The following is a 27,307-nucleotide window of genomic DNA, read 5'->3' as shown; positions in this document are numbered from 1 at the left end:
ATAAAACAAAATGAAACTAACATCCTCTACCCTGTTTGCAGCCTCTTCAGCCCAGTATGATTTTATACCTTTGAGAGGAATGGTTCTGTAGCCGTCTGACTTCTTAATAAAGGTGGAGATTGACCGGAGTACTGTATTCTGAGAACATAGAACATGGTATGGGACTAAAAATAAATATAGTGTAAATACAGCATTTATCTGCTTTAGTTGCTGTGCTGTGCTTCAAATATAATTTCTCCATGAAAATCATTTTGCTGTCACGGGATGAGACTCACTTTTGAGCTTCACCAAAACAGTCTGATATTTCAGCTTAGTGTTGACTGTAACTCACAGTAGACACTAGATGGCAACATCAGACCTGATCTTAATGGCCCTCAAAATTCAGAATCAGAATCAAAAGCCTTTATATTGTACAAGGAGTACAATGAAATTGTAACAGCTTTGGAGTGGTGTTATTCTAAATCTGCATTTAAGTATGTAAAAGACAAGGCACTTATTTGTATAGCCCATTTTTTACAAGCAGTTTGTCTCAAAGTGATTTGCATAACATCATAGCAACATCCTCTGCCCTTAGACCCTCACATCAACTAAGGAAAAACTCCCAGAAGAAGAAATTTTGAAATTTTAACAAAATTGGCTTAGATTGTAATTATAGTCAACACCACTTCTGCAAATAAAATAATAATAATATTAAAACAAATAAATATAAATAGGAAAACATCATCACAATGTAAATGCATAGCCAATCTTGAATCATTGAATCTTGAATCTAGTGACATGTAACATATATTACTTGTTTTGGCAATTTTAACTTTTTAGACCAAGACATTTTCCCCTTCACATCTTATAGTATGATATTAACTGCTACATCCTTTAACACTATTATCACTGGGTACTTCTTTAGCTGAAGGTGTGAAGTGAGCTCAGACCCCGACTAGTGTGTGTTCTCGCTTGTCTGAAGAATGAATGATGAAGGATGTCAATCAGTAATCAAAAATTCTTGCAGTTCAAGCAGTTAACACACCAGGTCGCTGAGCATGTACCTGTATTTCCTGTATGTCCATCTGTTGGGTAAACAAATTGATGAAATCTGTTAATTAGTTTGACTTGTGTCATGTAATGTTTTTTAACCTTAGAAGAATGAATTAAAAAAGCAAGAGAAAAATTACATTTGGCTTGTTTAGAGCATTGCATCACAGTGAAGATCTTTGTGAAAGCGTACGCCCATCCCAGAGTGGGCTGCTCCCTTCCTAACTTAATATCTCTTGAGGCATGTTTGAGCTGAGGCCTCTGTTAGCTCCTTCAAGCCACAGAGACACAGTGAGAGCCCTCATGACAACTGCAAATATGGAGTGAACTGAGAAAACTGCATTGACATCAACAACAAGCACGTGAGTCTATTTTGCATCTAAATTTCAATGTACACAGGCAATTTTAACAGGAGGAAACTGAAAGTTTATAGCCTTATGATATGAATGCACCCACAAGTATCAGTGTCAGTGTGTTTCTTAGAATGAGTCAGGTCTCTGGTTTTTGCAAGCTGCTGTTTTAAAAGTGAAACAGCGCTGCACCATAAATTATGCACAATAGTCTTACTGTTTTCACAGCACTAACTCTAACCACGAAAAAATGCCTGGGGGGTAAATAATCTACCAAAATGCTTTTATTTAACATTTACCAATTTCACCTCCAAAAACATCTAGTGTTTGGTTCTTGTGGTGTATAGACTGACAATCCACCTTCTCCTTTTTCTGTCTCTATTTTGACATAATTTATGTGCAACAATTTGCTCTTACACAGTTGTGTCATTGCTTTTCTATGTGTCACAAGAGTTATTTCTTAAGTGTTGTGACAAACCACATTAACTGTTTTTCCCCACACGAGATGACTTGTGAGGCACAGAACTTCAAAAGCAAATCATAAGAAATGCAGCGCTTCTCACCATGGGTGATAAGGCTGATAAATGTGCAGCGGTATAGAAGCACTTATTACTCTGCGATGTCATCTTGCGTTATTTTAAAGATGAAAAACAAAACGACGACTTGTAAAAATTTATTGTCCCTATTCAGTCATTGAGCTTTATTGAGCTGTCCAATTACACACACCAAACCACAGTCAAAGTGCTGCGGCACAGAGGGTAAATGATTTCTCAAAAACTTGATGATGTATTCTCCATTTCCAGGTGAAGAAAGAGCTGTTCGCTATGGAGTCAAAGGGATCAGTGTCATCGCCCCATGACAGGCCGATGCCTCGATGGAGTCTGGGATCCAACTCTGGTTTACATTATGGCTCTTTTGTAAACAGCCTTTCATCACTTACCCCCCAGGCAGTGGAGAAACCAGCTATATCACCTAGACGTGCCTATATAGCTGTAGCTGTGCTTTGCTACGTGAACTTGATTAACTACATGGAACGGTACACAATAGCAGGTGATATAACCTCTTGTGTACACATGACAAGACCAGAAAGCAGATAAACAAACAACATTTCACACTTTTTGTTTCTTGGTTTATTATTGTCACATAGGCGTCCTCCTCAACATTCAACAATTCTTTCAAATAAGTGACAGTACAGCTGCACTGCTACAAACAGGTACGGTGATGCATCTCCGTGTCAGACACGCTCACACACTCAAACACAGACGCATATATTATGAAGGTCCAAATATTGCCCTGCTTTGCTTAAGATGATGTGCTGCAAGTGAATAACGGAGAGCTGCTAATAATGAGGAAGACAGAATGGTAAAATTAGACACACCAAGGTATATGACACTTCTTGTTTTAAAATTAGTCAGAGATCTTTGCTTCGATAGTCCATATTCATTTGCTTCACAAGTGGGTTTTCTTCATGTCAAATATTTTTGTCATGTTACAAAGTAATAATTAATCTTTATACATGTGCTTACAGTCTTCATCTGCAGTTTCTTACTTTTGGCTCCTCTCTTTGGTTATCTTGGTGACCGCTACAACCGGAAATACATCATGATTGGTGGTTTGAGTGTGTGGATTGTGACTGCAGCCTGCAGCTCTTTTGTCACTGAGTCGGTAAGTGAGATGTTTCGCATGTGCGTTATGAGAAATAAGAAGCAAGATGATGACATGATGCCACCTCCTTCCACATGCAACAGGTTTCCTTCATCATCTAACATCTTTCTGCAGTCACCCCCGGAAATGCTACTGAATTGTGGTGCACTGAGTAGCGGACAGGAGGTTTATGGTTCAGGGTATCCAGACGGCCAGAAAGAAAAGCCCACGCTTAAACAAAAGATTTATTAATCAACAAAGATTAACTGTCAAATTGTAGTTTTTTAGTATTTTACTATATTGGTATTAGTTTAGTCTAGAACATAAACATTAACATGAGGTAAAGTAGAGACATCCCTTTGTATTCTGCACTCACTTTTGGAAGAAAATAATCTGTATTTCTGATTAATTGACCTGTTCTGAGCTGTGACAGGATCCTTTTGGTATTTGGGCCTGAATCATGATCTGCTTCCATGCCACTGTCTTGATCTCTTTAGCTCTTCTGGCTTCTGATACTGCTGCGAGCCATGGTCGGGATAGGAGAGGCAAGCTACTCCACCATTTCTCCCACCATCATCGGTGACCTCTTTACTGGCACTCAACGGAGCACCATGATCTGTGTCTTCTACATCTTTATCCCTGTTGGAAGGTAAGAAACCAACTCCATCTAGGTTTTTGGCACATTTTAATCACTAAACATCATTGTCTGGAGAGTGAAAATGCAATCAAAAGCATGGATTGGTCCAACATGCAAATGGTGCTTTCGCTGCTGGTGGAAAACTCCGGCATTTGGGGTTTAAGGGCCAAGTAAATAACGAGGGAGGACAGCCCCCAATCCCATTATGTAACATCATATCCCAATATGACGCTACATAAACTATATTGCAGGAAACGAGTTTCCATGACTCCTTGGGTACAGCTTTTGCTCCTTTACAAATGATGCCACCCCGAAATCTAATGAAAAAGATAATATGTATGTATGTTGTGAAAAGGTTGATGAGAATTTTGTGGCTTTGCCCTCATATTTAGAAGCTTCCAGATTAAATGCAGCACTTACACAGTGCAAGACAACATTGACTTCAAATGCCTTACTGCAGTGATAACAAAGCCATGACAACAACATGGAGTCTCCCAGGTTAATTTTCACAATGTGCTGAAAGCTTTCACTTGCTAAATTAAAAAATGGCAGACAGTAGTGGAAAGTAACTCTTTTAGCAAATAAACTGCTATGCAAATCACAGGTAGTTAAACACGCAAAGATTTGTTTTCTTCTTGAGATACCACCGCACATCATCTGTCAGGATAGGAGGGCTATACAACTGGTGATTAAAACCTGGAACACCATTATCTACCGATGATCAGTGATAACAGTGAGGTGAGGTGCCTCCAAAGGATACTAAAAGATAACATGAACCCCTGCCACAGCCTGCTCGCTTTGCTGCCAGCTGGCAAGCAACACAAAAGTGAAGTATGTGCTATCATAACACTGAGACTACAGAGCAGCTTCTTTCTTCAGGCTATGAGAAACATATCCTCCACACGCCACCACCAATAGTTTATGTTTATGACTTATTATTTCTTCATAGAATTTGTCTTTTCAGCGTTGTATAAACGGACTGCAACTTGCATTTTTTTATTGTACAAACCTGTGTTATGAAATGATAACCAAATTAACCTTGTACCTTGTACCTTGGACAGATCTAGCAGATTGTTAAACTTGTTTATGTCATTATGATCACTCAAATGGTTTTACCATTGTTTGTGTTTTCAGTGGTCTTGGCTACATAGTAGGGGCAGGGATTGCTACTCTCACAGGGGACTGGCGCTGGGCTCTCAGGGTGAGAACATTTCCCCTATTAGTATCAATACACTCACAGATACAGAGTGACAGATATCTTAACATTTTTCCTTATTACCAGATCACTCCAATCTTGGGTTTAGTGGGACTTGTCTTGCTGGTCTTCTTGTGCCCTAACCCAGCCAGGGGGGCCGCCGAGACCCACGGAGAGGGAGTGACAGAGCAGAGCTCATACCTAGAGGATATCAAGTATCTTCTGAAAAAGTACAACATGGGAACTAATACTGGATTAACACTGTGCTAGATATTTGAGACCAGTTAAATATTGATTTAGAGTCTAAAGGTATCGTGTTATTTCAGCCAATGTTGGTGTTTTTCACAATAACAAAAACGAACATTTTTGAATAGGATCCTGTGGTCATTAAAGAATTATGATGCAGATATAAACAGTGCTCTCTGGTGGACCAACTATGTATCAGAGCTCTAAATGTTTTCCAACATATTTTGGGAATAAGAGTACTGAAAGTTTTGGTTGTATACCAAGATACACTTTTCTGGTAAATCTCTAGTTCATATGGTAATACTTTGTATTAGTCCCTAAACGTAACAGAGTTTGTTTTGTTACTCTGATCCTAGTAAAAGTTATCTGTGGTCCTCACTGGGAGTGACGGCTACAACCTTTAATGTTGGAGCCCTGGCTTTCTGGACGCCTACCTTCCTGTCCAGAGCTCAGGTCTTTCTGGGACTCCGACCAGTGTGTACTCAAGAACCCTGCAACCCCACAGACAGGTGCAGCATGAGCTTTAACCTGCACCACCCTTCAAATGCTTCCTATCCTCCTCAGTCCTGGTAAAGTTTTAACAGCTCTGTCCCTCTCTGATGCCTTTACAGTTATACCTTTGGAGCTTTGACGGTGGTGACGGGCATTCTGGGAGCAGGTCTTGGCACTGGTTTATCTAGATGGTTTAGGAACAAGGTGACCTATGCTGACCCACTCATCTGTGCAATAGGCCTGCTGGCATCTGTCCCCTGCCTCTTTGCCACTATCTTTGTGGCATCAGAAAGCATTCCGGCCACATACGTAAGAGACAAACTTCTGTTTTTGCTAAATGATGGTTTTTATGAAATGGCTCTAGAGATGGCAATGTTGATCTGTCAGTCCCACTGATATGTTGACTATCAAATGGATTACCATGAAATTTGGTTCAGATATTTATGGTCCTCAGTGGATGAATACAACTGACCTTGCTGATCTCCTGACTTTACCTTTTAAAGAAAGGAGTAGAGATATTTTCATGGGGGGAATCAAAAGTCAAGTTGTTCCCTCATGAAGTGATTGTTGAATCGCTTAATGATTTATCAGCTGATCAGTTGCTTAAATGTCTCATTTCAGGTATTCATTTTCTTTACTGAAGTACTGATATCACTGAACTGGGCTGTCATGGCTGATATACTGCTGGTGAGTTTGAATGGCGCATGTGGATCTAAGAATGGGAAACAGTCTGCTGAAACTTGAAGCCAACGTGTTGTTTTCTGTTACTTCAGTATGTTGTTATACCAACCAGAAGGGCTACAGCTGAGGCTCTACAGATTACAGTCTTACATCTCCTGGGTGATGCTGGAAGTCCTTACCTCGTTGGAGTGGTGAGATATTTCCCATTGTCAATTTTCCTTTAAACTGTACTGCACATCAGTAGTACCTCTATGAGTTCTTGTAAATCTCTTTTTTTCTGTGTACCATTGAGAGCTAAAACTGTCTTCACACCTGTACCAATAGATTTCTGATGCTATACACAAATCTAAAGCTGAGAATCTGGAGTGGAAATTCCACAGCCTGCAGTACAGCCTAGTGATCTGCGCGGCTGCTGGCATCCTGGGTGGAGTCTTCTTCCTCTTGACCGCTCGCTACATCACTGAAGACAGGAATGCAGTTCAGCGATTGGTTGAAGGTATGTGTACTGTACCTGGATAGTTAAAGTCCTTCTATTCCCTTTGGAACAACTAAACAAAATGAAATGGTGATCCACCCATGCAGATATGTGGACGTGAGACGATTTTTTTGTTGACTTGCAGCTTGACAGAAAATAAATGTCTGCTCTACTTGACTCGAATAACTTGTCTCACTTGTATAAATTATGAAACGTGTCCAATAACATCATTATTAGACATGTACTGATTCGACAGGACTCAACTTGACACAACCTGTGACTTGAATTGCCCCGAAAAAAAGGACTTGGACCAAACGACATGAGACACATGTCTGCAACCATGGCTGAAACAGAACCACTCTGAGTTCTTTTGAGCTTTGGCTAAAATCAAAATATTCTGAGAATATTTGATTTAGTGTATGTTTGCAGGACGCATGTGTGGACCACACACTGGCACACCTCACCATTGTGTTGATGTCTCACTGTCCAGCCGCTCCTGAACAATATTCATTATTCAGCACACTTACTACAAGATCGCACCCATCCTGATTCAATTAAGATGAAATTCTCCTTTCCTGGGCACATGGTGTAAGAGCACACTAGCAGTCTATTTTCTTTCTGGTAGCTCAGAAGCAGAGGTGGGCCAGACTTGATAAAGACAGCTTTGTCTTTCTAGTTTGATTCTGAGTTGACCTCATTCTCTCCATTCTGCTGGATTGTTAATTGTTGTGTGAGGCAATTGCACAGACAACTTAGCTGGCATTACTTTATCAGATAAGAGCAGGAGGGATCCTGACATGATCCAACATGCTAACACACACTTCTCTAATCCTGCACTAACCAGTGTGTGTGTGTTTTTATACGCGTACCTGCTCAACCTCACTAACAACTGCTCACTGCTGTCTGCTCACCATGTTTCAAACTGCTCACTGTCAAATGTTTCAAATGTGTGTGTTAACAGGAGATCCTCCGCCACAGCAAGGTCCTGCTGCTGAGCCCTCCATTGAAATGAGCAACCAGGAGAAATAATTAAAGACACCATGCAATTAATTTGTCTGTAAATATTTGATGTTAACTCAGTATCTGCTGGTGTGGACAGCAGGATGTTGAAGAGATCCTTTCTTTTATCTCTTTACAGATGACAACTGCAGTCAAAAATTCTTAATATTGAAACAACAAAACTGTATTTTCTACACTTGAAGTCTGGTCAGTTTTCTTTGTACAAACCAAGATCACAAATCAAAACTTTGCCACAGGGAGCTTTGCAATCTGCCCACCATAGGACATCCTCTGCTGTTGGACCAGAGGCATGTGGAAAGCACAATCATTAGCATTTTAACAAAGAAAAAAAATCACAATCTATTACAAAAGTACCTCTCATTCCAGTGCACTGTGCAGTGTTGTTGAAAAGTAAACATTTGTATCTTCTGAATGGAAATATTGTTTTTGACTTTTCAATAAATGTTTAAAAAAGGTCTTGGGAACATTCTCTCCCTTGCAGAACTCTGTCCAGTTCTATCAGTCTATTTATCTATGGTGTTACTGACATACTTAGCTACTGCTATCAAGACATCCAGACATTTTTAAGTTGCACTTTCTCTATTTACATTTTTTGCACAATTTTGGCACAATATATGGTAACAGGCAATACCAGAAGCCCTTAAAAAAACAAACACAAACAAACTGTGAATATGTTGGTGTACAGCTAAAGAAACATTAAGCTTCCTGCAAGTGATAGCCCAGCCCTGAGAAAACGGCTTTGCTGACACCAGGATTTCAAAATGACCAAATTGAGTTGTAGATAACTGTTGTCTCCTTGCTTTCCTTTTCTTAATGATTCTCCTGAATTTTGCTGACAAACATCAATGCTTATGTGGACAGTTTCGGCAGCAGATCCTCCCTTCTCCACCTCAGTGTAGTTCATAAACCCAAGGCAGAGTAAGCTGAATTTGGCCAGGTGTCCATATTGAGGATCATTGTATTAACCTCTCCATTTACGAATGTCCCAGCCAGCACGCAGCTGCTGCCTTCTAATGAGGACCAGAGGGGCGTCAGGCTGAAGCACACCATATTCATATAATGGGGCTCAAGATGGAGGATTTCCATTTTCTACTCTCTCTGTTTACTGTAACAATTGCTGGAAGCCCAGCTCATAATTCTACTTCCACTACTTCAGCACTAGAAGTGTCTCCAAACTCTGTCTGCATGTTGTCCATGTCAGAAATGTTTATCTATATCAGTTTTTTTTATTTGTTTTGGCTCAATTCTTGAATGAAAATTATTTCTGAAAGATCATGAAAGATCAAAGGTGTACTCTCTGTACACAGTACATGTAACACATTGCTACACAAATACATTTACTGTACACCTTTTTCTAAGTACAGTATAGTACCTTATTGACTTCCCAGTAAACGTTTCCCTGCTGTTAAAGTTTGAATCTAACAGACTCAGTGTGAAATAGTTGCATTCAATTAGATAAAACTGACATTTATGTGTACTACAGTAAGTGGTGTGTGTGTGTAAACAAAACAGACGGTTCATTTTAGTGGCCAAATTACTGACACAATAACTACGTTTTCAAGCATGGATAAAACATTTTGCCCAATTACTACCTTTTGCAGACATGCAATAAAACTGTGATGTCCCAGGAAACAGCTGTGATAATTACACTCACAGTTTAGAGAAGTTTGTTTTTTCAAGCAAATGAATCAAAGTGATGAGGAAAGACTGTTATAATATGAACAAATTAATAAATACAAATATATATGAAACGTAATAATGTATTTTATTTGAATTGTTTTTGGGATATAAAATAGAATAATGTACTCTATTTTGTATTCAACTGATTTAAATGTGTCCACTAGATGGCGCAGCTGCATTACTGTTAAAATTCTATCTCTGGGGTCGCAGTTGCCTTCCATAAGTGAGCAACAATGGATTTGCCAGATGTTCACTGAGACCTACAGCAGCACTGCCCTGAAAACAGCTATGATTGAAGCTGCTAAGGCAGCATGAACATAATGTGCAGCTTTACAATAATGGTCTTTAATATCCCTGTGTGTCTTGGCCAGCACCGTTCATGTAATAACCCTGTTGTAATGATATGACTGAGGTAATTAGCATTCCTGTTAGGAAAACAATTTGCAGTAATGACATAATGTTATATCTGCCGTGGCAAACAACTATTATTTTTTTATTAGTAATAATTCACTGAGTTTGTATCTTTAAGGGACAAACAATAAGGAAAAAACACATTCACCCATCTATTTGTATGTATTCATCTATATCTTCATATCTATAATATATTTGTATTTTAACATGCAAACATTTACAGCAGGAAAATAATTAGCTTATATTGTTAATTTTATGTTTCCACGATCTATGTTGTCCGCATGTGGACACCCATCTCAGACCTGCACACACCAACAGCACAAACGCAAAATAATCCTGGTAACATAAACCCACACGGAGTGCAGTATGCATACCTGTGGCTGGAACCAACCCTACCACACCAAAGGCAGTGTTAGGGGTTACAGTACACACGAAATACATGAAAGTCTCCTACAGGATGTAGCCTACAAGTTAATGTTGGGTATTCAAAAGCAAATATCCTTACTTGAGCTACTTTTGTCTTCAATACAAAATACAGCATACATGTGCAACCTTCAAACATCAATATACTGCCCAGTCCTGCAAATGTGTTTAATGGTCATGTATCCCAACACTTTTGTCCATATAGTGTAGGTGCCTCTTACTGTTGTCTGTGTTACTATGTAAAAGCAACAATATGTGTGTCTACCTGTGACACTTGCACTTCGTTTGAGTGTTTGTTTTTGGTATTCTCTGAACCCTAAACTTCGAGTGCATGTCTGTGACCTCTGCTGAGTTCATGGAACATGATAGGTGTTAACATTTATCATCTTAAGCTTGGCTGCTCTTGTCAAAGGCCAGCACAAACCAGACCAACAGCACATATTTACATGCCCTGTAGTATGACAGCCCCTTGTCAATCAGCATCTAAACCGTTCAGACTGCTGATGCAGAGGTGTCCCCTGGCAAATCCAGGCTGACAGCTGCGTGTCATTGCATGTCTTCCTTGTTTTGTACTGGGATAAACCACACAGGGAGGTCAAAGATCAAGGTCAGAATTGGTTAACTTTCATTGACTGCTGCAGAGGAAGACAACTTGGCTGAATTTATTTGCTGATTTATCACATTTTTGACAAAATATTTCCGTCTTGAGTGTTGAAGCTGTTGACTGAACTTGACATTTCCAAATGAAAGCTGTAGTTCAAGGACACCAAGCAATTGTTAAAGATTTAATTGTTTTATTGTGGAATTCACTGGTATTTCCTTTTGTTTTTGAACATTTCAGCCTCAAGCTTGCAATTTTCCAGAAGTTATGCGATTACTCATTATGCTGTGGGAATAGATTGGGCAGCAGGACATGCATGTGGAATAACAAGAAAGCACACACGCATGCTAAAAGGTATGTGGAAAACATTCGAGAAGTAACAGTTCAACCTGCAATTAAAACACAATAGGTATTGTGCACAATGTTTCTGAGCACTTTATCTGCATACCTCTCCGTTTCCCCTGTCGACCCTGGCTGTACAGGAAACTGTCACAATGGCTAATAAATTGTCCAGGCCGATCAATGAGGGAGCCAGGAGCCGAGGGGAAGAGCGGATACAGTGAGTGTTTACTCAGGGATGGGGAGTATTTTAGTCATGAAAAGAGCTGTGTTTTAGTCACAGGCACACGTAAAAACATGTCAATATATATAATAAGGAAGTAGTCAGCATTCAATCAGAATGCTGTCATGAAATCAATAATAACCACAAATTGGCTCATGCGTGTCACACAAACATTACTGGAAGAGCAGAGACAGCTTATCTACTCCATATGTGGGTTTTTCTCACCCTTCCGTACATCAGCCACTGGACACTGATAAGAGACCTCAAACCACATTTGTGCATGGGAAGCTGCACTCTGACCTTATCAAGAGAAAACTGCTGCAGTGACGTGACATCATACAGAGGAAGAGCGCTCTCCGCCCTCTGCACCGACACTTACTTGGAACATTACATCATGTGGGCCTCCCTGTCCTTACACTTCAGCTAGTGAGGAGAGATGTGCATGTCACCTTACTGTAAAGTGCTAGCAGAAAAAGAGGAGCGGTGTTGGGGAAATACAAGAGACAATACACACTGACACTAACACATTTGTGTATTTTATGTGTGATACAAGAACAAATGAAATGTGTTGATTGGGCTTTTGGAGGTGATAATTCACACACACACACATATATATACACATGCAGCATTTTTTTAAACAGTCGGCATAAATTATCACAGGAGTTTGGTGCTTGCAAATGCAAATAAGGCAGCTGCACCCAAAGAATGAAACATTTCTGGAAGAAAAACAGCATTGTGGAAGAAAGTGTTATTTTCAGCTTGATTTGACAAATGTGTGTGATATTTTTAGACAATGTCAGCCATGTAAATGATTATTCCTGTTTGTGCGTGACTACGTTTTTGATACGGGGCTGATCAATCGGGCCATTTCTCACTGTCATGCAAATTACTTTGTCTGGACCAGGGAGTACAAATGTGGGCTAAATTCAAATGCTGCCAAATTTGAGGTTCACCCTGTAATGGTATATGCACATTCTGGTCCTGTGTATTTAGCATTCCTGTTTTCAGAAGCTCGCTGGCCACTGTGCTGGAGAGAGCTGATTCACAGACACAGCCATGGCAATGGGGTAATTACAAAGACCCATGCAGTCTATAAATATGAGCTACGGTACCACACAGATCTGGTCTCACTGCAAGTGAACCTCAGCCACATAGCAGCTCAAATTTCTCCAATTAGAGTTTTCCAGTAACATAAAAAATGCAGTTTTATGAAATGTATTCAAACAAGGGGGATCCACATGATGATATGGAGACAGACAGTGGAGTCAGGGCTGGTTTTACCTTCCAGACAGATCAGCTGAGACTGATGATCCGAGACCAAGGAGTCCAGCTCGGAATAAATAATTAAATAAGCAGATAAAATACGCTGTCTCTGCCCCTGAACACTATATTTAGTCACTGCTGTACAGTGTAACCTCCCAGATCCCACTTCCAAGGAGCGGGGACATCACCCCAGATCTATTCAAATGCTCAGCTGCTCTGCTGCCAGACACTATGTTGCTTGAGCTTGAGATTGCATGGCAGGAGGGGGTTGGGGGAGTGGGGGGCAGCAGTAGCTACAGCAAGCTACTGCTGGGCACAGACAGTCCAGAGGTCAGGAGGTCAAGACAAATGAGAAAAGGTCAGAATGGCACAGCCCACACCTCAAGACTGACCAACGCCTAGACGGCTCCGGCTCCAAAAACAAACGTACGTGAGGAGAGCGGAAGTGGGGTGGTCCAGTGCCACCAGACATCGGTGATGGTCTCACAGTCAAAAGCCACACAGTTTCTGACAGGCTGAATGCCCCTCACTATTCTATTTTTTTTTTTCCAAACGTCTAGGTACTAAAATGTTGTAATATTATGACATCTATTGAAGCCAGCCTATGTTAATGCTATCAGTTCTGAATAAATGGAGTAAGATTGTCCTCAGTCCCTTCTGCTCACTGGCCTATGTGGAATGAGCACAGTTAGATGCTTCATTGCCTAATTACATGAACTGATTACATGGGTCAAATAGAAATGGAACGAGATAATTTCTCTTCCAAGAATAGGACAATTACAGAAGATTTTGAAAAATGTGTGTAGAGCATGATATAATATGATAAAAGACTTGTTTATCAAGGAATGCAAAGGGCAAAAATACATGTTTGATGTCAAAATGCACTCAGTTGACACATCTCATTCAAAATATTGTCTTTTCCTTAGCTAAACCAAACATCAGGGAGGCCTGATCATTTTCTCCTTCCCAGTCTTTAATGTACATAGTGTACTCGGAGAAACTGGGACACTTGTTCTTTGGCACAGGAAGGGGAAATGTGCATGTCTAACTTGACGTAAATGTGGCCAATCGAGACAACAATGGGAGAATCACCAACTGCCTTGTAATTACAGTATCTGAAAAACTCCTTGATTGCTTTAATTGCTTAAGTTTTTGCTTATTTGTTTCAATCTAAATTCGCTTCCAGAGCCACAGTTCACAGAAGCAAAAGCCAAAAGATGGAGGACGGTTGAAAATATCATCACTGCCAATTACACATTTGGGAAATTAACAGATAGATTCAGTGTGCAGCATTTGGAGGGATTAATAACTGTTGAACACCAGAACCGGGAGGAGAAAAATCTACATTCCAAAGACCAGTTTTACACAAATTTCACTGTCTGGACAAGTCATCCATATACAAGTAAAATAAGAACAAAGACCAGTATACAGTGATCAATATATTATCCTGTCTATTTTATCAATACATCAAACCTGCATAAAAAATCTTACATAAATCTACTTGATTACTTTATTATTATTGCTTCTATACAGTAAAAGCATAAAGGAAATGACTGCTGGATAATATATAGGTTCTTGTGAACTGAGTTTAAAGGGGCAGAGACTTGTTTACCAGAGGCCCAGCTGATAGACACGTATCAGGGGAACATTTAAACTTTATTGGCAACCACACGATAGCACGCAATGACAGCCAGGCCTTATCGTCCTGTGTGCTGGTCCGGTGCTGGGCCCAGCGATTAGTAGGTTATCTCCCATCCTGCACTTGGAGGCTTGGCCCTGTGCTGAGGCAGGAAGGAAGACTGGGGCAGTGACTCAGTGGCTTCCAGTGCCACATCACAGAATAATGCGAGAGATAGGTCCGTCGAGCCATTCTGCACGACGGAAAAACACACAGGATCCCACAGACATGAGCAGCATATCAAGCACATCCCAAAGAAAGAGGAGGGGAGGTGGGGGCTCCAGACAGGGAGACAGGAACAACTGTTTACTGGGGCTCCCTCCTAAGCCCCTCTGCATGAGGCCACTGGCTGGTTTGGCCCTCTTCTCTTTTTCTGCATCCTCTTATCCTGGATGTCAGTCTGCAGCATTGCAAAAACAATTCTTGTCAGTATCACTTCATCATTTTCTGCTGAGCCTGCCAGGCTGCACTGTTTGTATCATACTTTCCAGATTCAAACGGGGGGGTGGGTCAGACATCAAAGTTATTGGGAAGTAAGTGGATGATTGCTTTGAAACTGGTTCTGCAAAACAAATGTCATGAGGGGCTTTGGGTTTTGCTGGCAGAACTTTCTCATTTCAGCGTTAATAAAACAATGCATGTCAACTCAGTGCGTGCGAATGGATTAGGACCTGAACTCCGAAACCCTTGTGATGCCAAGCGCCTGCAGAGCGGAGCCAAGCGAGCACCCAGCCTTCTCCCACACTGATGTCAGGATTCAGCCTCCCTCATCTTATATCTACCTCCCTCCCCCCACTAGTTTAAATACTGACAAAGGTCTGACTCTCAGGGTATTAGCATATGGGTGTATGCTTTTGTTTCTAAAGCAGAGTCTATGATAGAATAAAACATCACGGGGATATCGTTATTAGGCTACCCAATTCATCTAGAATAAAAGTCTATTTCGGAAATGTCCCCTCTGGTCAAGCTGCACTTGTCAGGAATGCCCCCTCATCACACCCACCTTTCACTCAAACACTGAACTCCGTACTCAGACTAAATCAACAGCATCTCGACTTTTCTTGCTCTGCCTCACACCTCTCTCTTCAAATTCATTCAGTGTCTCTTCCCTGTGATATATAGAGGATCATGCTGGGGACACTTTGGGATTCCTGCCTTGGCAAAGTCAAAATAGCACTCTGTACACAATGGAATAGTCTAACAATTACATGTAGACGGCTTCTTTCTAGCAGAGCACAGATGGCACAGACACAATCATCTGCATGCAGGATTGGACCTTTTCCAGCCATTCAGAGACAGTCAGTTTTCCTTTCTGGGCACAAAGTCATCCTACGACAGGAGCTCGTCTTGTGAAAAGTCATTTTTTCGAAAATTCACTAAGGAATGAATGCTTAGCAATATTTCACGTCAGACAACAAACACAATGTTCCTTTTTATAAAGCAGTGTCGCTTCCTTCTGAGCTAGTTAATAAGTCAAAGGTCTGCCAGTAGCATCAGTAATTACTGTAGTTAGATCCAAACTCATCACAGGGCCAGTGGAGAACAGAGTCCATTAAGGTCTTCTATGTCTTCTCTGCCATAGACTGTAATGATGTTGGGGAGAGCGGTGGCTGTCAGAAGAATACAGAAACCGCTGAAACTGTCAGAACTGAGCCAAGTGCGTTGTGTTCATCTTTTCTTCATTGAACCAGATGAATTTTCCCTCCTTTGTTTATTCTGTAACCACCAGGAATGCCAATAATAGGATGTACTGCCTCATTCTGCATCAACCGCTGTGCCCTGGACAGCTTGTTGTGATGAAGACTGAAAAAAAAAGAGAATATGACTTCATTGCTCTCAGACAACAAATGCGCTTTTTTCAGGTTTGTTTTTCATTTTCGAGCCATAAATAATTTTTCAGTGAGAATATTTTCAGAACTCATTTAGATGCTCCCAGACAGGCTGGCATTTGGGTCAGAGTGATGAATGAGTGCTCTAATGGGTCTGCTTGTGAGTGAACAATAACTTTTGTAAATTTCAGTTAAAATCATAAGCTGTTTTCAGTGTCATCAGTGGACTGTTTAAACCGCTGATGTTGTCTTTTATATAAACTTGTACTCGTGCAGTGCAGAGATGCGCGATAATAAGCAGTCCGAGCTCAGTCAGATGGTATGTCAGCAAATCATTTGCACTGATAAGAAGTCTTGTAAATAACCTGTTTGCTGTGGACTCACAGCAAAGCCGAAGTCAAAATTCTCTAACAGCTACTGACCTTCTCAGCACATCTCCAAACATGCTGAGAAGTTCGTATATCATCACTTTCCCTTTGGTATTGTGTTTTTAAATCATGAAAATTTTCACTAAGTTATTTTATTTATAATTGAAAGGTTTGCGCAAGCATGATTGACTCTGAGATCTCTGTGCCACTGTAAAAAGTTTTTTCATTCATTATTTCATCATAGACAACCTCTATGGGATTTTGACGCACACTCCAAAATCATTCCACCGAAACTCTTATTTCTCCTTTCTGCCTGATTAAACAAAGGAGTGACACGTGGACAAAGTGCATCCACTGTTACTGTATGCTCATAGTTTATGGTGCACTGGTATCACGATTAGACAACAACTACTCCACACTCAAAGGATAACCTAATAATCAACACTTGTGCTCTTAGACTACCTACAGTAAACAGTGAAGTTACAACAGTATCTATGCATCCTACAATAAAAAAATACAAATCAATAAAAGAGAACAACTTAAATGGGCTAACAAAATGCCATAAAAGTCTCAGTTCTTTAGAGAAGCACGTGCACTTCTGTGGGAGTCCATTGTTGTGGTGGGGAAGCCCAGTAACCTGTGAATTTACACGTTTTATTCCCACACACTGACAGGCCAGAGCAATTCATTCATAAGAGCAATGGGATTACATTGCTAACAGAACTTGTCTCGTGGTCTACAAGTCAGATCTTTCTTGTGAAAACATCAGTTGATAAGAAATCCTCAAAAATAAAGGGCAAAACAAAATTTTTCTTCATAAAAGCCAGTAGCCATGGTAATGTAATTGAATATATTTATGTTTGTACAGAATTTGACCTTTAGCTTAGTTCTGCTTAACTGTAATTGTTTTTATGATGTTATCAGTTCTCCTTAATCTGTCGTTAATCTTTACTCCAACACCACAAGCAAAATTCTTGGACCCCAGTCACTGATTGTAAATTCACATGCAAAAAATGCAAAAAAAGTGTTATCTTTGATTCTGGTTTAAAATTTATTTGCCAAACAAATCAGCTCTGTTGTCAGCACTAGCTTCTTCCATTTTAGATCACTTGTAAAATTAAAATCCCTTTCGTCTGTTAAGGATTTGGAGACGGCAGTTGATGCTTACATTTCTTCTCATTTTGACTATTCTATTCTATTTTGACTTCTCTAGTCTGGCAGCCTTATCTCCTCTGCTGGTTCAAAATGCAGCAACGACACTCCTACTACCGCTGGTATCAAGAAGAGACAGCACATCTCACCTGAGGTACAGAACTGATCTGATCTGAGATCTGAGTCTTTCATTTCTCTTTAAAGGAGAGCATGGACCGACATAAGGCATAAGGTTCTGTCTCTGACCAGCTCTGTGTGTGTGTGTGTTCCTCTCTATGTAATGCTGTTGTGATTTTATGACTTTATCCAGAAATATTCATTCTGTGCATTTATTGGTTTATTTATATTCTCCAAATTATGTCTGTGTTTTTGTCTGCTTTTAAATGTGCTCTTCGTTGGCTTGATTCGACTGGGGACCTAAACTATGTCAGTTAAATGTTGGATATTTAAGGTGCATAGAGGAAAATATATATATAGCCTAAATACATCCAGAAATGCCTTTGGGACCCTTTAGTAAAAATATTACCAATATTTTATATTTCAGCTTAGCTTCCTCTGATCTCTAAATGTGTCTGTGCAGTATACTTTGGTGACCTACTTCTATCAGTCTGTAGCTTTTCACCAGTAATTACACTAATATTTGTTCTCAGCCAGCATCACAACATTTTTATTATTAATATCTAAATATACAAATCAGTGAAGTCACTCACAGCTACCCACCTATTTCCCATCACTGTCAGTTTCTCTAAATAACTGAAAGGTTTTTCCAACCGCACCACACTCTGGTTGCAATTCCCCGGCTTCTGCAGCGCAGTCATCAGGTGCGGCTCCATCATTCGCTGCAGGGCTTCAGAGGAGGTGGAGTTTTACAGCCGGGTCACACCCCCCCCCCCCCCTGCACTATAGCACTTGGCTCTTAGAGAAACACTAAGGAGCGCACAATCCGTCACCTCACACTGCTAGAAAAACATGATCCCGAGAAGAGTCGCTCCTGCGCTTCAGCACTTAAGACAACCCTTCCACTGCAATTAATTTCAGCTGAAATCAGAGACCATCGCTTAGTCTGGTCCTTGTTGAACTATTTTCTTCTCCATTTTCTCTTTCTTTTTTTTTTTTTTCTCTGCGCTGGATCTTTCGTGCCAGAAAATGTGTGTGGAGAGCGATGGGTGCGAGATTGAAGGCTGCAGCAGTTCAGATGAGGTGCGCACGCTGTCGGGCAGCATGAGTCCCGGACTGAAATCCAACCCGGACCTTCACCCGTGCAGACCGGGGCAGAAATTCCGCGCCGCGCTGCTCAGATGCCGCTCACCGGCTGCTGCCGCCGCGATCCTCAGTTTTGGGAACGTCCTCAATTACATGGACAGATACACGGTAGCCGGTAAGAAACCAGACTCCTCTCCTTCTGTCAGAGCCATGTGAGAATATTTGTATTTATTTATCTTTGTCGGCTGGAGTGATCGCACATGCACTCACTGCCGGTGAGCTGCGGAGCCGTGAGCTCACCTCAGCTGAGACGGGCGGAACAATGGGTTTGCCCAAGCGCAGTGGTGGAGCTGCTGAAACCACAAGGCTGTTAGGTGATTTCACGCTTGTAGACTACGTGTGAGGTACTTAAATCAATTAGATAGCCTACACGTCCTCGCTGTCAGCCCACAAAATGCTTGAAATGAATGATTTTAACCCCGGGCTGGTAGATAATTGCAGATCGATCAATTAAGGCGATCAACTCTCCATCCACGGACCTGACTGCGTGCTTTCCCGCTGTGTGTGTGTGTGTGTGTGAGATGTCGCTGTGGACTCATCTGTCAAACCAGTTTCAGAGACTGCAATGTGAGAGAAAGAGTGGGAATCACTAAGAATCAGTCCCTCGCCGTTTGTGGGTGCGATGTAGTCCACCATGTGAAGAGGCTGGAGCCTGATTTGTGCGGCAGCTCGCTGTGTGATGCTGCGATGAGGCCATGCGGTGTTAATCCTCCTCAAGTGTCCGCATTTCTTCACTCTAGCTCAACACAGTTTGTTAAAAGTGAACACTGTGTACAGATGGAAATGAAGGCTGTGGTATTGGAGTGTGTTCAAATGTGAATTGTTTCTGTGGAAATGAGAAATGAATTAGCCTTTGTGTGATTAGTAATTATTAAGTGTAGCCGTAAAGGTAAGACATAACCAAACTATTAAAATTGTTCAGCTTGTAGTCTCACACCGTATTAATGGTCAGGTGGGTCCTTTTGGAGAGTTTATTTAATTTATGGCTTCTTTGTAAAGCAAGAATGGTTATTGTTTCAATTAATGACTGTGCGCAAAAGAACAAGTGTTGAATCAGATGATCATTTTAACCTGGTCTTAGTCTGAAAAGCGTGTGGTAGCTGGATGTGTTATTCAGGCTACACATCAAGACTTGGACATTGGACTGCGGAAGTGAATGGGTTAAAGATATTGCTGCAGCATGGAGAATGGAGGGAAGTGTGTTCAGTAGGCTCTTCTGTACAAAGAGATGCCATCCTGGTTAAAGTGCAAATGTCTACTGATACACTTCTTAGCTTATGTGATAAGTCCCCCAACAGAAGTCTGCACAGTTTCACTTGTTATTGTATCCCTTTACTCCTTTACATTTACTCTATAGCGTATAATTATCCAACAAGATTTCTGGAAAAAAACAAATGTGTATAATTTGACTCTGTAGCCCGTGGCACAGAGAAGGAGTGGCTCATTCAGACAGAACAATGTGCACACTTAAGCAGCCACATGCCTGCGGCTCATCATCCTCAAGGCGCTCAGGTCCAGTCTGTCGACTGCGAAGAGTCAAGCCACAAAGCCTCGGGCTCCTGGATGATCGTTACAGCGGGAAGGCTTCTTAGCCGCCCAAGTTACAGCCACGCCAAGAATGTGTTGATGTACCAAATCTAATCTTAACATCTTCAAGCACTACTCAGTCGCAGCAGATAGACTACAATGCTACATCCTCATCTTCAGTCATGGATGAGTTAGTCTCCCTCTACGGCTGCAAATTTTACTCTTGTCTCCTAACACCTCCTCGTGCTTTGATGAGAGGAAACTCTCATTAAGGGACTCAAAAACAACTCTATCATCATGATCCTGCCGCTGCTGTCTCTGCCACCCTTCGTATCTCACGAATTGCAAGGCAGAAAACGCTTTGCTGGACTTATGAGCGAGTGACTGGAGAGAGATGAGGAGAAAGTGGAAAAGGGTGGAGCAAGGGAGATGGTGTTGGGGTGCGGGTGGGCGGGGGTTGCAGCAGCTTGGGCTAACCCTCGTGGGGACAGGCTGTGTTCATGTGGTGCAGAGGGGTCCCATCCATTCCCATCTCTGCCACCTGAAAGCTGCTGGACTGGTTTTGCATTATGCATGGGCAGCATGTGCGTCGGATCCTCTCACAGAATGAGGAGCAGCGACCATGTGCATCCGACACAACTAATACATACAGTATGAGCTGATCTGCCATTCTCCCTCTGTCTGTCTCCTAGCCTTTCTCTCCTCTCCTGCTGTGTGAGCTACGTTGCAGTATTAATTAGGTGGTGGTTTCTCCAAGTGAGTGTGGGGAGGGTGTAGCGTAGAGCTGTATGATATATCTATATGATGTCAATATTTTGCTGCTGAATTAGGATTTGGTTATGGTAAAAGAAAAAGGGACATTTAATGTAAACATTGTGTTTTCCGATTTAATTTCTGATCTTATTGCATTGTTTTAAGTATCAAAATCAGTTTTCTATTGTCACCTCTGCTATGTCCTCCCTGTCCTCCATCAGGACTCGATATCCTGTCAGCGTTCTCTTCTTTCCTTGTTTTCTTTTTTTTAATCTCTCGTTTTCTGCTTCTCCAGCTTTCTTGTTCTCATTCAAACCTTTTAAGTAGCAGGTACCCAAAGCACATCCCAACTCATAGATCTTAATGTCAATTAAGCAAGCATGAGCGCGCACCCACAGAAAGCACATACACACACACACATACACATACACACACACACACACTAGAAAAGACTCTGCCGACCATTTCAAGAGGGGCTGAATGAGCGAGAGGAGGTGTGAGGGGAGGGGCTGGCTGCTGCAGTGGCAGGCAGTCAGAGGAAAGTGGACGCAGAATGCAGGCAGCGTTGAGTCCAAGCGCGTCAAAAAGGTCTTTGTACCAGCAGCCATTACTGTAGTGTGTGTGGATCACTAAAGCATTGTCACTGAGACAGAAGGCGACCATTCCAGACACCGGGGCTATTCTGCTCCACAACAATGATGGGAAAACTGCACCAACCAATGCACAGCAGCGGCGCCAAAGACTTAGATCTTTTCTGTTAATCCCCAGTGTCAGAGGTGAAGCCACATGCACACACACACACGCACACACACACACAAACACACTCACACAAACAAAATACCACATAATCACAAACTGCCGTTTATGATTCCAACACTTGACTTGTCGAAGACGGTGGTGAGAACCACAAAAGAAGAGAGAAGTCACAATGAGTTTGTTTTGTTCTGGTTTTCATAGATGTACTGCCAACATGTTTATACTAGGCTTGAATATTTAATAGCAGTTTGTGAGGAGGGGCATCTTCAAAACAAAGTAATTAGTAGAGACTTAAGCTGCTGCACGTAAGAAAATGTGTGTTTTTATTTATTAATTTTTTTTAATCTCAGTTTTGCAATAGAATGAATAGAAAAGCTCAATTTTTGGCTCCTTTCAGTCCAGGAATGAAATTTACTGTAATCTGAGCAAATCTGTGAACTTCTCAACTTCTTTTAGATTGTTCTTTCTTTTACTTTTAAAATGTGCATAGAATATCTGTTTTACTTTTGTGTGTGTTCAACTATCAGAGGTCCACAAGCAGTTTAAATTTGTGCAGTTTTCCCTTTTTCTATGTTGTGGATTTGGCAAAGACACAGTGATCTGGTCTTGGTCAGATGCGCTTATGGGCCACATGTAAGTGTGAACAGGCCCAGAAGAGAAAACTATTAATTTGAGAGGTGCTGAAGAGAAGGAGGGTGTCAAAGACAAAGACAGCAGTGAGCTACAAACTCTGTGCACTGACTTGCACCTTCAGTTGTTCAATTGGTTGGTCGGACCCAACCTGGGCTGATCCTTCAGAAATCTGTGTGTGTTTTACTGTGATTTTGTCTGTGATGCAGACAAGGATGAAATGGGTGGCGTCTGGGACAGTTGAGGGTGACCTGATGAAGTATGCGAGGGGATTGAGATGGAGATCTGACCTCACAAGATTGGAGTGAAGGTTGGAGCAGAGCGGGATGAGTTACGATGCCCTGTTTGGATGACTTGTGTCTGGCCTTTAGAAGCAGCCATTTGATCCACATCCACTTATTCTCCATTTGCTTTTTAGAGTGCATAGTAGCTCTGAGATTTAGAGGGCCACTATGTTTAATTTAATTTGAGGTGGCTTTGGAACCTTAAATCCTGTTGTTGGTCTCTCTGCAGTCCCACAGCAGACAGTCCAAGCTCCTCGACAGCTTATCATAAAGAATGGATTAAGTGTGTTTTTTTTTTTCAGAGAATATGAGGATGTGTGAGGCAGACACTCAGCACTTAATGTTATTTGCTTCGTAAGTAAGTAAACCCTGGTGTGTGTTAACTCTAGCCACCCCCCTGTGTGCACCCAGAGTCACCCACCTCTCAGCCAGCAAAGGGTCAGTTTGGTGTCTCCAGCCTAATCTGTGGCCAACAGAAATGTCGGGGAGCTGCAGATTAGCGCTTCTTCCAGGCACCTTAAGATGAGTTGCCTCTGTCAAGCTGTCATTCCACAAATACCCCAAAAACATGTTCACATCCCATTGGATAAGTGTAGGACCCTTGCATGTGAACTTTTGGCATCTTGCATGCAGGCACAGATGACCGTGTGGCAATAATCCTCTTAAAGCAGGCTCTTTGTCGCACTGTAAGAAAGATGCAGCCATTTATCCTGTCTGACAGGCTATGCAGATAAGTTCCTGACTGTTCTGTCCAGTTCCAGTGTGGTTACTCGTTATCTCATTCACATAAGCCTATACAGCATTCCTCTACATTTCCTGGTAAAGCTTTCGCAAGGTAAACACTGAACTCATTTTCCACCTTTGTCGTGTTTTCCTGTCTGTTGTTGCAACCTGAAGTGCTCTTTCTGGGTGGAAGTGCTCAAAATGAAAGAAACAAAGCGCACCACTTTCAGTTCCACAGAGGCTAGAAGAGAAGAGAAGTGAAGATAGTGTATGCATGTCTCTTACGGGGATTCAGGTATACATTAAATTCTTTCTTCAAAAATAAAGTAGATCTCTCTCTGTCACTGGGCAACAACTCCAAATGTTGACTGTCCCTGTGACATTTGTTAGTTGTTGGTAGAAGCAATTTGCAGCAGATCTTCTTAGTCACATGAGGCATTACAGCCGAATATGTCAGGATTTGACATACAGGAAGTGTCTCCTCACTACCAAACTGTGTGACAGGCTGTGTGGGCCATGCTCAAGTTGCTTTGGGGTTTAGCTGTCGGTTGTTTTACCGTTCACTCTCCTCCCTATTTCACCCTCTCTTGTTTTATGGCATTCACATTAAAGGTCCCCAAACAACAGCAGAGGCATTAAAAAGATGGAAGGGCCTCTAGTAATTTACTTTATAGGGTTACTGCCTTTTTCTTACTGTGCTTTTTCCATCTGATGTTAAGCTGTTTGGAATTAGACATACTACACTGTACTGTATGAAACACCTCGCTGAAAGGCAATATAATCACTTCTGCACTTTCTTTTAATACATTTCAGCATCTTTCAAAATCTAAATGTCTTTTATTTCACCGTTGACAGCAAAATATTGACACTATTCCACAGATGTTACATGGAGACATTAACAATTACATGATATCTGACCAAGTGGACTTTTCCAGAGCGGTTTCCCACAGATATCCCGCTAATCTCTTTATGTCTGTATCGTGGCGTGCCATTCCCACTGCTGTGAGAAAACAGTCTGTGTGTTCTTTAGGCTCCGATTTAGCCGACGTCTGTAATAGTAACCAGTGGAATTAGACTGAACCTCTTCCTCTGCCAGTGCAGCCCTTTCATGTGGCTACTCCAGATTTTACCATCAAGCAGACGCACTTCCCTCGCAGCAGTCCTCACCCTTTGACCCCACCTCCCGCTATGAGCGCACCATTTCATGGCTCTGCATACGGTCACTTTGCTGCGACTTTTTGACTCGTTGCCTTTCTCACAGCTGTTATTTTGGCATCGACCCAACATTGCGACCTACATCACTCATCACAGCTATGAGGCCATTACATGCGCTTTTGCTTTCTGGAGAGGATATTTATACACTGCGCTGTCCATGCTATAGACCACAGGTTTTCTATCTGTGAATTGAGGGGGAGGAGCGGAGGAAGAGATGTGAGGTAAAGATTGTGTGTGAGATGAAAGGGACAGGTGCATGTCATGTAGTCTGGCCTGTTCACCAACACGGTCATCAGTCAGAGATGCAGCACTGACACAGCTAGCTGAGGCAATTAAGGTACTTTAAAACCTAAGTGCATGATTGCAACAAATTGCATTCTAACATTGTACTTCCTCTGTGACTCATATCCATCCTATTGACTGGATTGTGTCTGAGGGTGGGGGGTTCACCGTGTCAGACTTAGAAATCCCCCACCACATATGCATTTAGAACAAAGCCCCCCATCATGTTTTTAACTGAATCCAATATCAGGAAAGAATTTGAGTGGCAGTTTCAACATACAGGGGCTTTCTTATCATTTAAACACTTAACAGACTCTTATCTGCTAACTTCCAGCAGCTTGACGAGTCAACTAAAAGACCATAGTGCTTGCTCAAGCTGCCTGTTGATCTTTGACATGTGAAGGTGACGGTAGCCTGATAATCACTGACCTCCCCTTTGTCATCTGCGGAGCGTGTGTGGACTTAAGGACGGGGCACTCGTGTTTTCTTTGCTGTTGTGTCCTCCACCTACAAGTTTGCTTTGGGATTATAAACACAGTATCTGCTCAGTCTTATTAGGTGTTTTTAAGAGACATTGGGGTCACAGAGAGATGAATCCTGAGCAGAAGCAGAGGGATCGTCCTGGTCTCCATCCAAACATCTCATTAGCAGTTTCCTTCTATGTTGAAAAGATGCTCCTCCCTTCCTGTCCAATTAAGACTAAGAAGACTGAAGTGTTTACCTGAATAAAGATCTTAAATTCATCTAACTATGCTGACAGCAAGATTGCAGGAAGGAAGGAGTAGATTTGGGGTGTGTTTGGGCACTTTGCTGTGTTTGACATGCTGTCAAATAACAGCTCATCCCTGTTTAAAAATGTGATAGGAAAAAATTTGGTTTCTTCACTCCCTGCATTCCATCTTTTCTGATTATCACAACAAAATGTAGTAGGGACATGTTTGATCTGCAATGTTGTTGAAAAGAAAATGCATATGGTTTGGTGTTGGAGTGCTTTTTCATCTGCAGTGCAATGTATGGGAAATCAGTTAGAACACAGTTACAATTTCTGCTTTTTGTTTAGTCAGACAACTGACTTTTTCTCTTCTCACACTACACATTTGCCTTTCCCCCAGCCACCCCAAGAACACTGTGACATTCTCATTTGTTTCAACACACACACACACACACTCCAAAAGACATTTAAAAAGAAGGGGAGGGGGAAAAAAAGTCCATGTTGTGAAGCTCATGATCAAATGTTCCCCTGAGTCTGGTGCTTTGGCTGAGACCCCCAATATGTGTGATGAAGAAATGGAAAAATAGAAGACAATGCAGTCTGTTTTGTATTCTTGTGAAACACACACTCACACACACACTGAGACACTGAATATTGATCAACAGAACAGCAGCCTCAAATTTGTCACAAGTTATGAAACCGTAATGTCCTGAGATGCACTGAAATTGGATTTTTCTCTGACACATTAACAAGTTGTTCTTGAGAGGATTGGATTCTAATATTGACCTGCTTGCAGCAGGAGTTAAAACCAGCAGCTATGAGCTTGTAGCTCCCGGAGGCTCTCACAGCTGCTAGAATAATATTTAGAGTGTTTATTTACAGCAGCCCTATATTTGAAAAGCCTTCCTTCTTGAGGAAAATTTTAATCTTTTCCCCCATTTACATGTGAGAGAGTAAATAGTGGAGCCTGGCAGAGGAATTATGCAATCTTTTTTATCCACCAATCAGGCCCGGGATAAGGCCTTGTGTGTTTGTGCGTTCTCTCACATGTTTCATCAGCTCTTTTTTTGATTTCATTTGTGGATATCTGTCATGTTGTCAGAGTGGGATGAGATTGCAGCAGGATTTTCATTACTGTGTTTGGTGTATGCGTTACTGTGTTTGTGAAAAGAAGCGGGGTTGAATGAGGGCACTGACCTCTGTTAAAGACTTTCTCTTAATGCCCCGGGTCAGGGGTGGGTACACATACACATGCACGCACAGCTCTTAGTGTGTGTTTTTCTGGTTCACACTTAGGACAGAATTCCTATGAGAATGTGTCATTGGTTTTGTGTTTCCAAGACATCGGTGCTGTCGCAGCTGTAACACATACAGTATATGCATGTGCGGGCATTAACCTTAATGTTGGACTGTAGGGAGGCAGTAT

General features: G+C 41.6%; 2 protein-coding genes across 5 annotated transcripts in view; both read left to right on the top strand.

Moving 5' to 3' along the window:
- The first annotated feature begins 1,244 nt into the window (after positions 1-1,244).
- Positions 1,245-16,132, top strand: spns3 (spinster homolog 3 (Drosophila)). 3 transcript variants are annotated; one of them, XR_006845306.1, is made up of 15 exons: positions 1,245-1,391; positions 2,183-2,429; positions 2,527-2,592; positions 2,908-3,044; positions 3,521-3,672; positions 4,795-4,861; positions 4,943-5,085; positions 5,458-5,610; positions 5,713-5,902; positions 6,215-6,280; positions 6,367-6,465; positions 6,599-6,770; positions 11,125-11,238; positions 11,367-11,443; positions 16,117-16,132. XR_006845306.1 is itself a non-coding variant. In XM_046411730.1 (14 exons), exons 2-14 carry the CDS (start codon positions 2,204-2,206, stop codon positions 11,384-11,386), a joined length of 1,605 nt encoding a protein of 534 aa, XP_046267686.1. In that variant the 5' UTR covers positions 1,245-1,391; positions 2,183-2,203; the 3' UTR covers positions 11,387-12,901. The 3 variants fall into 3 exon arrangements, 2 of the variants coding, with proteins under 2 accessions (XP_046267686.1, XP_046267688.1); XM_046411730.1 differs by lacking the exon at positions 16,117-16,132 and having other exon boundaries at positions 11,367-12,901; XM_046411732.1 differs by lacking the exons at positions 11,125-11,238; positions 11,367-11,443; positions 16,117-16,132 and adding an exon at positions 7,711-8,224.
- Positions 16,133-18,603: 2,471 nt separating this feature from the next.
- spns2 (spinster homolog 2 (Drosophila)) overlaps positions 18,604-27,307 on the top strand; it is a 60,394-nt gene continuing 51,690 nt past the window's right edge. For both annotated transcript variants that reach the window (XM_046411733.1, XM_046411734.1), the window contains exon 1: positions 18,604-19,114. In XM_046411733.1, the coding sequence (XP_046267689.1) occupies positions 18,883-19,114 (232 nt within the window). In that variant the 5' untranslated portion in view covers positions 18,604-18,882. The remainder of the gene's footprint in view (positions 19,115-27,307) is intronic.

Source organism: Scatophagus argus, chromosome 14 (genome assembly GCF_020382885.2).
Source record: "Scatophagus argus isolate fScaArg1 chromosome 14, fScaArg1.pri, whole genome shotgun sequence".
In the NCBI taxonomy this organism is placed as follows: domain Eukaryota; kingdom Metazoa; phylum Chordata; class Actinopteri; family Scatophagidae; genus Scatophagus; species Scatophagus argus.
This window is presented reverse-complemented; position numbering and strand designations above follow the sequence as displayed.